The sequence below is a fragment of the Lutra lutra genome, chromosome 2 (genome assembly GCF_902655055.1).
Source record: "Lutra lutra chromosome 2, mLutLut1.2, whole genome shotgun sequence".
NCBI classification, from domain to species: domain Eukaryota; kingdom Metazoa; phylum Chordata; class Mammalia; order Carnivora; family Mustelidae; genus Lutra; species Lutra lutra.
In genome coordinates, this window is record NC_062279.1 from 154,392,198 (window position 1) to 154,402,896 (window position 10,699).

A 10,699-nucleotide genomic window follows, 5' to 3' on the forward strand; every position below is an offset into this window, starting at 1 on the left:
AGTAAAGCCCCTGACAAGGCGATCATTTGCTAACACATTAGAAAAAGACTTTTCTTTCCCACTTCAGATGACACAAGGTTTTTGGTGGCGGAGGTGCTGTTGGAGGACAGGAATGTGAATGTCGGGGTCCAGGCTGCCCCAGTCCAGCCACAAGCTGACTTCTGCTGCAATTTACACACAGCAGATTCACCCAGTGATAAATCCACCCATCATATAGCCTGTCTACACATTTCAATTAAAAACCTTGAGAACAGAGGTCATCCCAAGGTATGAATAACGGTTCTGGAGATCCTGACAGCAGTGACATTTCACAGAAAGAAATGCCCAGGCACACAGCCCCGAGCTCGACATTTGATACCATGCGTTGTGGGCAGCATTCAAGTACTAACCCTTACATGCTCAGTTTCCTTCTATTTCATGCATTTTTTTGAGAATAGTTAATGTTTCTTTATAGTCAGATCTACCTAGTTTTTACCTGCTAATAACTTCCTGGCCATCAAGAGGTCCACGCCAGGGTTATTTAAATACCTGAAAGGAAAAATTAAACCCGCTGTTGAAATAGTAGTCTAGTGGGGGATATATGGTTACTTCCCTCAGTAACACACACCTCTACACTTGAGTCAGGTGAAGTTGGTCTCTGTAGAAACTTCCGGATGTGCTGATAGTAAACACAGGCTGTGGAGGCAGGCAGTGAGGGAGGACCAGGAGATGCACTCAAAATCCTGAAATGCCGTGTTCGGAAGAGCTGACCCTGGAGCCGGAGACCGCAGAGTGTCCAGAGAATGCTGACCACCCTTGCTGCCCCTGGGACACCTGCAGGATAACCTGCACCCACTAGAATGCCTGGATGGTTCAAAAAGGCGTGGTATGGGCTGGCATCTTTACTCAGCTTCTCCTCCTTTATCCTGATCATTGTTGCCCTGGCAGCGCCCCACTGGCTGAGTGGGAAAATCCTTTGTCAGACTGGAGTAGACCTGGTCAACGCCACCGACCCAGAGCTGGTCAAGTTCATTGGGGATATTTACTACGGGCTTTTCCGAGGATGTAAAGTGCGACAGTGCGGGCTCGGGGGCCGCCAGTCCCAATTCACGAGTGAGTATATTTGGGGCACACAAGCTGTTTTATGACACTTTTTTTTTAATTTGTAAGAGTGCTTATGTCTAACTGTGGAATTTGACTTCTGCCTCAACTTAAGGCACGTTGACATTCCTGTTCAGCACCAAGAACATTTCTTTCTTTCCTGCAGAGGCTTATAGAAACATTAAAAACAGGGATTTGTATACTTCTGTAGTTCACCTCTATTAGAAATAACTATTAAAATATTGAGCGCTTACGAGTATCAGACATTCTGCTAAATGTTTTACATGGCTTCTCTCTCTTAAGCCTTAAAACAAATTTATGAAGAAGGAATTATTAATGTTTCCATTTTGCAGAGGACTACATTGAGACTTGGAGAGGTTATATAACTTGCCTGAGGTCCCCCAGCCAGGAAACGGCAAAGCCAGACTTCAGACACCTGCCACGTGACTGGGATGTTCTCAGCCAGCCCAGCACGCTTCCACTTCTATTTATATAAAACCTCCACAGGCTGAGAACAGGCAAAGAGGCTGTGTGCCCGGGCTCTGGAATCACACTACTTGGGTTGAGAGCCCAAGTTGGGTGATCCCTGGAGGGGAGTCCTGGGGCAAGATACTGACTGCCCTCCATGAACGTGAGTAGTCAGGGTCATCTGCTGACATCCAGGCTGACCTCAGAGCTGCTCTGGGTGTAAATAGAGCAGAAATCCAAGCCCAGCTTTACAAAGCGTCTTCTGGGAATTAAAAAACAAAGCAAAAAAGTCAATATTCTGCAAGTTTTTAGAATCAACTAGAACGCTCCAGAGAACAGTGTCCTACACAAACATAATTCATCAACATAATGCAATGCAAGGCGATAAGGACTTTTACTCATTTGATATCTATATTTCAGAATTGTAACTTTTAGAATCCTGCCCAGGGTTAAATATCTTATTAAATACATAAAGATAGGGGCACCTGAGTGGCTCAGTGGGTTAAAGCCTTTGCCTTAAGCTCAGGTCACGATCCCAGGATCCTGGTATCCAGTCCTGCGTCGGGCTCTCTACTCAACAGGGAGCCTGCTTCCCTCTCTCTCTCGCTCTCTGCCTACTTGTGATCTCTCTCTCCGTCAAATAAATAAATAAAATATTTTAAAAAAAATACATAAAGACAGAAAGCTAAAGCCATTAACAAATATGATAATATGAGCTGGCATCACTTATATACATAAAAGAAATACATATTTGTTATGGATATTCAGGAAACAAAAATCTCTGGGAATATTTATATTTACCCAGCAATTAAATTGGACCAAGGGTATTGGAAAAATAGTTCCATTAAAAACATTACACAGGGACACTTGGGTGGCTCAGTTGGTTAAGTGGCTGCCTTCGGCTCAGGTCATGATCCCAGCGTCCTGGGATCGAGTCCCACATCGGGCTCCTTGCTCAGTGGGGAGCCTGCTTCTCCCTCTGCCTCTGCCTACCACTCTGTCTGCCTGTGCTCATGCTCTCTCTCTCTCTCTCTCTAACAAATAAATAAATAAAATCTTTTAAAAAAAAAAAAACCATTACACACACCCACACACATGGAAAACACATATACATAAAGAATTAAAAATAAAGGTCATCAAAAGGAGACCATGACAATGATACACACTAGGTCTGTTTGCTTTAAAAGACATCACTTGGTGAGAAAATTGGTGGAACTTGAATGGAGTGTCAGGATTAAGTGATAGTCATGTGCTAGCATTAACTCAATGATTTTGCGACTATGGTTCTGTAAGGCAATCTCTTTCTGAACGAAATAGACCCTAACGTACTCAGGGATGCAGAGACAATTTACCAGCAGTAGTTCAGGAGAAAAAAAACAAATTCCTTTGTACCATTCTTACGATTTTTGGCAGTTTGGGATTCTTTCAAAACCACACACACACACACACACACACACACACACACACACACACTCACACACAAAACTGAGGGAGAAAAGACACAATTTTTAAATAGTTATCATTAATGGAAATGAAAGAACCTCATGAAGGAAGTTCTCAAGCTTGAACAAGGGAGTGACAATTAAAAGCAGCATGATTCCAGAGACTGTAGTCAGACAGTGCTTAGGGAATATAATAAAAATAGCCCCTGGTAATTATATAGCAAGATGTATCATGTAACCATGATAACTGCCTTCTTACATACTAGATAATTTATCTGTTATGTTTATTATTTATTATCTGTCTCCACCCCTTTAGTATGTAGTGCCATGAGGGCAAGGATCTTGTCTTATTCGTTGATGATCTCAAGCCCCCAGAAGAATGCTTCAAAACACTGGCACTCAAAAACACTGGTCAAATGAATAACAATAAGTACTTTTTTAAAAAGGTTTTATTTATTTATTTGACAGAGAGAGAGATCACAAGTAGGCAGAGAGGCAGGCTCCCCGATGAGGAGAGAGCCCGATGCGGGGCTCAATGCAGGGCTCAATTTGGGGCTTGATCCCAGGACCCTGAGATTATGACCTGAGCCGAAGGCAGAGGCTTAACCCACAAAGCCACCCAGGCACCCCAACAATAAAGTACTTTTAAATTCATCTGTTCTGAATGTTCCCGTGCAAGACACCAAACTTGTGACCCATGCTACACTAATCCTCCACAACCCTGCCAGTTAGGAGAAAACTAAGGCTCAGAGAGGTTAAGCAACTTGCTGAAGGTCACAGAGCCCTCAATGCTGGAGCCAGACCCCAACCCAGGTTAGTCTGATCCCAGACTTCTTAATTTCCTCCATGTTGCTCCTTCTGGAATTTGTGACTGGTGACTTTCCCAAAGCTAGGCATCTCCCTAGTAGTCCTTAACTGTTCTCCTAGAATCCAGCAAAGGGTCATGGGGAAGTGGTGATTCCTAGGGGATTCCTAGGGGTGTGAGGTTCCAGGGTGGACAGATACCACTAGAAATGACTGAGTGGTTACCCCAACAAACATAAGGTATATTAGTTCCCTGGAGCTTCCGTAACAAAGTACTATGACAAACTGTGTGACTTAAACAGTAGAAATGTATTCTCATAGTTCTGGAGGCTAGAACTCAGAAATCAGCTTGTGGACAGAGCCATGGTCCCTCTGGAACCTATGGGAGAAGGAGCCTTCCTAGCCTCTTCCAGCTCCTGGTAGCCCCGAGGGTTCTTGGCTTGTGACCATGTCATCCAGACTTCACATGGCATCCTCCCCATCTCTCTTCACATGGTCTTCCCTCCACGTGTCTGTGTGTCCAAATTTCCCCTTTTACCAGGACACCAATCACATTGGATTAGGGCCCATCTTAACAACTTCATCTTAATTAGCTCTTAAATACCCTATTTCTAAATAAGGTCATATTCTGAAATGCTGGAGATTAGGACTTCAACCTTTCTTTTTTTGTGGGGGATGACAGGGAGAGCACAGTTCAATGGATAATAGAGGATGTGAGGTGGCAGTTGGTAGGTCTAGCATAATTTAGGAATCCCGAAGCACAAATTACCATTTCTGGAGAAGGAGCTGAGGCAGATACCAGCTTTGCAGTAGAAGGAGCCCCGAGGAGAACAGACAAAAACTGAACCCTTCCACAGCAGTGCTGATTAAACCCCTGCCATCCCAGCTCACAAGAATGTAAACTCCCTCTGCCAGAAGCCAGAGCAAAGGAGCACTTACTGTTTGTCCACTGGAGGAGCTCAATAAATGTCCCTTTCCCTCCTCTTCCTTCCCAGAGGGATGCCCCCACAGGAGACAGCCCCCCCGGGGGCTCATCTAACACAGTCTGCTCTCTGCAGCACCAGAATTGTGTGAGAATCATAAAAGATGTTTTAGTACCAACTCTGGGTAGGACAACGTTCAAGAACGTTTAGTTTTCCCAACTGCCCTGGGGTGTCCCAGAGGAGGAGATATAAACTTCCATTCACAGCACCTTGGGTTTGATTCTCTCTGAAAACGCTCACTGGAGCTGAGCTACGCTGTGTTGGCTGGTTTTGCACTGCTGCAGGTCAAGGACAGACTTGAGTCTATCACAACATTCACTCATGCAGGGCTGAACATTTGAAAAGAAAAAAAACAATCTAAGGGACACTAAGAAAGGAGAGAAGCAATGGTTAAAGAGAAACCTTGCAAGAAAAATTCCTTGGAAAGATGCTCAGAGTAGTTTCTGATGCCCACAAGATAACCACCTGGAGATAAATACAAATGGAAATACAGAACTGGAAAGAAAGATAGATTAGAACTAGGATGTAAATGTGGAGTGTCTGGAAACGTCTCAGTGGAAAGAATTTTGAAGGGAGAAGGACCAATATTTATTTCTCAAGCTTGGGAGGCACCAACCTTCTGTGACTACAGGGAGGCAGGTGAGCCAGCAAAGAGCCAGAGGGGAACGGGGTTCAGGGGAGTGAGGTGGAACCAGGAAAGCTTTGAGTCCTGGCTCCCCAGGGGGGACAAGAAGGGGCTGATCGTGACATCAAAGGATGAAGCAGGGGGGCACCTGGGTGGCTCAGTGGGTTAAAGCCTCTGCCTTCGGCTCAGGTCATGATCCCAGGGTCCTGGGATCGAGCCCCACGTCGGGCTCTCTGCTAGGCGGGGAGCCTGCTTCCCTTCCTCTCTCTCTGCCTACTTGTGATCTCTCTCTCTCTCTATCAAATAAATAAACAAAATCTTTAAAAAAAAAAAAAGGATGAAGCAGGGAGTTCAAACTCACAAAGTGAACCCTGATTTGACCAGGAGGTGCTCAGTAGAAACCCTGGAGTAGCTGCAGAAGAAGGGGTATGCTCGGGCTTTCTTTAGCTTCCGTCATTTTAAATTCTTCAGTGTGATTACTGAAAACAGAGATCTAAACTCCATATATCATATGGCATCCAAGATTATAATCTCATATAGAATTCAGAGTCACCTTGCCCAAAGATAAGGGACTTAATGCCCAAGCCTATATTGAAATCAGTTTAATAAAATTACCTTACATCCTTGTCACAAGCATTGAATGACATAATGATGTAAAGGGTTTGGCACTTGACATGGCTGTGCTCAGCATATGTTGGTTACTCTCAGTTCATATGCAGTTATTGCTACCCCATTATACTGATGAGCAAACTGAGGCTCTGCAGAGTCATGTGACTTTTCCTAAGTCAGAGAGTAACAATAGAACTGCAACAGCCCCAGCCGCCATCTTGAGAACTCAGTCTTTCCCAGGCAGTATCTGCCATACCTTATCATTTACTTCTCATGGCTACTGTGTGATGAGCAATATAGAAGAAACAGATACAAATTAAGATCTCACTAAATTATCCTGCCACATGAATATGGAAAATTAATATTCTAATAAAGTATGGTGCACATGAAAAGTAAGTGTCCATCATACATGGGGAAAAATGATACCTTGCCCAGGGATCCAAGGTGATGCTCCTAGCTTCCTATCAGTGCTTATTAAGTGCTATTATTATTCCCATGCATTTCACTTGATCCACTCAACAATCTGGTAAGATGGGTAGGGGAGGCAGGGTTCAGAGGATTCTATTTTATACCTGCAGCAAATGAGTGAAACTGGGATTTGAACCCAGATCTTTGGATGCCAGGTCTAGGCTTCACTCTGCTATGCCCTTCTACACTCTTCACAGATGTACCTGAAACCTCTTGCACCTGTCTGATTTAATGAAAGCAACTCTCTGACCCAGATTAAATCTTTTCAGTTGGCCCTCTTTGATTGACTCTCTTGCCCACCTCCTTTGCTAAAGAGCCACCATCTAGGGCTTGTGTGCATTAGCTCACACCGGATCCCAGGGCTTTGAAGCCAGTGCAACTTAAATTGCCAGCCAGGGCACATTCCGATTTTGCATCCACTGCAAGAAAGAGAGGATTATTGGCCGAATGAGAAGTGGCAAATCTGGGGTCCATGCGTTCATCTCAAGAAGTCTCCTGCTTTTTGAAAACCCAGACCTTGCTGCCTTGCCCTCTCTCCACTCTAGTAAAGCCTTGGGGTAAGCAAGCCTGGACTGTATAAACTTGAGCCCAGCTCTGACACTGAAATATTGGCTGTGTCTTCTCTTCCCAGTCTTCCCACACCTGGTGAAGGAACTCAATGCAGGCCTCCATGTGACAATTCTGCTGCTCCTCTTCTTGGCCTTGGCCCTGGCTCTGGTCAGCATGGGCTTTGCCATTCTCAACATGATCCAGGTTCCATATAGGGCAGTCAATGGCCCCGGGGGCATCTGCCTATGGAACGTCCTCGCAGGTAAGGAAGGCCCCCAGGGAGAGAAATTCATGTCCACTGCCACCACCAGGCTGAGTTCCAAGTAGGTAGGTGGAAGTTGTGCAGGAATTAGAACTCCCACCTCAGTCTTTACTTCCCTAAACTATAACCTTCCTCATGGGCATGAATGTCCTCTTTACTGAAAGTTGCAGAATCTCTGTCACAGTAAAGAGCCAAATTGGTGGCTTGCATGAGTGGCTGAGGACTTGGAGCAAAGAGGAGAGGTGGGAGTAAGAGGAGAAGAGAGAAGAGAGCTGGGGGTGGAAGGGGGAAGAGAGGGCACTGTGGGTGGAGGAGAAAAGGTGAGCCCACAGCTATAAGGGTGGGAGGGAGCCTTCCAAATGACAGAAGATGAGGCACCTGGCCTCTTTTCATTTAAAGCTTACAACCTCCTTATGAGGTGGTATCGTTAGACCCATATTTACAGACGAAGATCCTGAAGCTCAGAGAAGTAAAAAGCCTTACCCAAGGCCACACAACAATAGGTAGCAGAGGTGGGACTCCAACCAATGTACAACTAAGTTTAAGCCCTTTGTCTTTCCTTTAATCATCGTATTAATTACCATCATGACCTATTTTCCAAGACAAAAGACAAAAGTGTGTGTTGATTTGGGATTATATTTTACTCCCAAATATATATAGATATATGTATATCTATATATTTATATATAATATTTTATATTATAATATCTTATATAATATACATATTTAATTCATGTTTAGCATTTAGTTATGCACGTAAAAAGCCATATGCAAAAAAATAACAAGATTCCCAGAAATGAAGCTGTTTCTGAAAACAGTCAAATGGTCAAGGATCATGATGGCAATAACCTATCCATATCTTTGCCTTATACAGGGTGACCAAAAAGTGTACAAGGACATAATGTTGTTTTACCATGTATCATAATGTAATGTCAGTAGACCAGTTACTGTGTATTTGCCTGCATTTGCAGACCACGGCCATCCTATAGAATTACTTATATACATGGCTGGCCCCTTCCAAACTGCAGGTATCTTGGCTCCATCCGCATGAACCCTCCTAGCGGCTGACATGTAAAAAGTGCTCAGTCCTAGGATTAGATAAACGCTCCTCTCTGTCAAGTTACTGCTTCAGAGAGATGGCACTCTCAAGCACTACTGATGAGAATATCTTAAAAAGGCAGTTCAACAAAACTTTAGTGTTAAAAGTGTTACAAGGCATAAAAATAATATATTTTTTTTAAAGATTGCAGAAGGAGGGGCAGAGAGGGTGTGGGGAGAGAAGCAGACTTCCTACTGAGCGTGAAGCTTGCGGCAGGTCTTTTTCCCATGACCCAGAGATCCCCACCTGAGCTGAACCAAGAGTAGGGCTCAACCAACTAAGCCACACATGCACCCCCAAAATATGAATATTTTTTTAATTAAACCAATCCAAATAGGGATTTATGCTAAGGAAATAACTGGAAAAGAGTACACAGATGTATATAAAAAGGTGTTCACTGCAGCACTTTATAGTAACAAAATTTAGATGCAATCTAGATATCCAGAAATAAAGTCATGCTCAATTAAACTTAATTAAATTGGTTAGGTGTGTTGCTTGAAGAACACATTATGCACCAGTTTAAAGTGGTGCTATAACAGAATACTTAACAATATAGAAAAATGTTCAAGTAAAGGGGGAAAAAAGAGCATTACACAGTAAAAGCTTCAGAATACAATTTTGTTAAAGAGGAAGAAATGTAAAGAAACACATTAAAATGTTCAAAGTATTTATACCCAGCTTTTAGGATAAAAGTGAATTTGTATTTTCATCTTTGTGATTTTCTCTGGTGTCCAAATTTCCTTTAACAAAGACACAATAAGCAAAAAGTGTGATAAATGTGTTTTTTAAATATTAATTAAAACCATCCAGTAGAAAAGCAAAAAGGAAGAGAGAGAGAACCGCCCAGAACACGGAGGTTGGAAGCAACAGGTAGGAAAGTGAGTGAAGTTTGGAACCGTTCCAGGTTCCCCTGTCTGCTTCCTCTCCTCTTTCTCTTACCTCCTCTTCTTATCCTTAAGATGGAAAGGGAATGATTAAAGGGTGGTTAAGGATGATTAAAGACTTCTCACCTTGGAGTCCGGAGGTAGATCCCCACGGTGGAGGTAAATTTGCTTGAGAGAAAAAAAAAAAAAATTGTTGTGTCACCCTAAGAATTCTTCAACCCAAAGCAAATGTGTCGCATGTGCTACAGAAGTGCCTTCTCGCAGATGGCCAGTACAGCTGTACCAAGGAGCGCTGAATGAGGGTGACGTTTTGGGTTGCAGGTGGAGTCGTGGCATTGGCCATCACCAGCTTCATGGCCGCGGTCGAGTTTCACGACCTCACCGAGCGCATCGCCAACTTCCAGGAGAGGCTCTTCCGCTTCGTGGTGGTGGAGGAACGGTACGAAGAGTCCTTTTGGATCTGTGTGGCCAGTGCCTCCGCCCACGCTGCGAACTTGGTAGTGGTGGCCATCAGTCAAATTCCGCTCCCGGAGATTAAGACCAAAATCGAAGAGGCCACGGTCACGGCTGAGGATATCCTGTATTGATCGTCCTCTGTGGCTCACACCCTTTCCTGAGTCAGTTCTGTGGTGTGAACCACCACCACATTTTGCGCTCAGGCTTTGCAGTCCAGAGCGCCCCTGTTCTGGAGGGTAAGAAGGAGAAAGTGGAGAGAGGAAGGGCGGTGCCTGGACCAGAAAAAAAAAGCTTTCCCATACTCCTGGCATCTCTGCCCTTCCCTCTCACTGACCTTGGAGTTAGAGACTCTGCTACTTGCCAGCTGTGTGGACACTGGACAATTCACTCAATTCCTGCTTCTCACTTTCCTCATCTGTAAAATGGAGGTAATAAGACCTCGCGAGGTTGTGATGAGGTTTAAATGGGCAATATGTTGCCAACCTTTGAATCAATATATATATCTGGGATTAGAGTCTTCTACAGATATAAGGTAATGAACACTCCAATAAATGTCTATAGACCCCTGTTCTGTTCCACACAATATGAGGGGTGGAAGTAAAGAGGCATATGGTAACACCCCTGCCCTCCAGAAACATTTAATCCTTCCACATGACAGGCATCAGATAGCAACAATAACACTAAGAATGAAAAATAATTGCTTTTTTTTTTAGTGGTTACTATATACTGGACACTGATCTAAGAGTCCTACATATATGAGGTCCTCACTATAAATTCAGATTGTTGGTACTTTATTTCCACCTTATAGATAAAGAAACTAATGTATCCAGAGATCGGGTAACTTGCTGAGGTCCAGAATTCAGTTGAGGAAGTCTGGAACCAAACTGTATACTTGCAACCACTTTGCTAATCTGCTGTTAGATGGATGGTCAAGCACTTGGAATGCAATGTGATAAATGTTATGACAGTA

The 10,699-nt window shown here is 43.8% G+C and overlaps 1 protein-coding gene across 1 annotated transcript; it reads left to right on the top strand.

Moving 5' to 3' along the window:
* The first annotated feature begins 412 nt into the window (after nucleotides 1-412).
* CLRN2 (clarin 2) lies at nucleotides 413-10,296 on the top strand. The gene is made up of 3 exons (XM_047719944.1): nucleotides 413-1,092; nucleotides 7,111-7,290; nucleotides 9,595-10,296. The coding sequence occupies exons 1-3, from the start codon at nucleotides 840-842 to the stop codon at nucleotides 9,858-9,860; spliced, it is 699 nt and encodes a 232-aa protein (XP_047575900.1). The 5' UTR covers nucleotides 413-839; the 3' UTR covers nucleotides 9,861-10,296.
* Nucleotides 10,297-10,699: the final 403 nt, after the last annotated feature.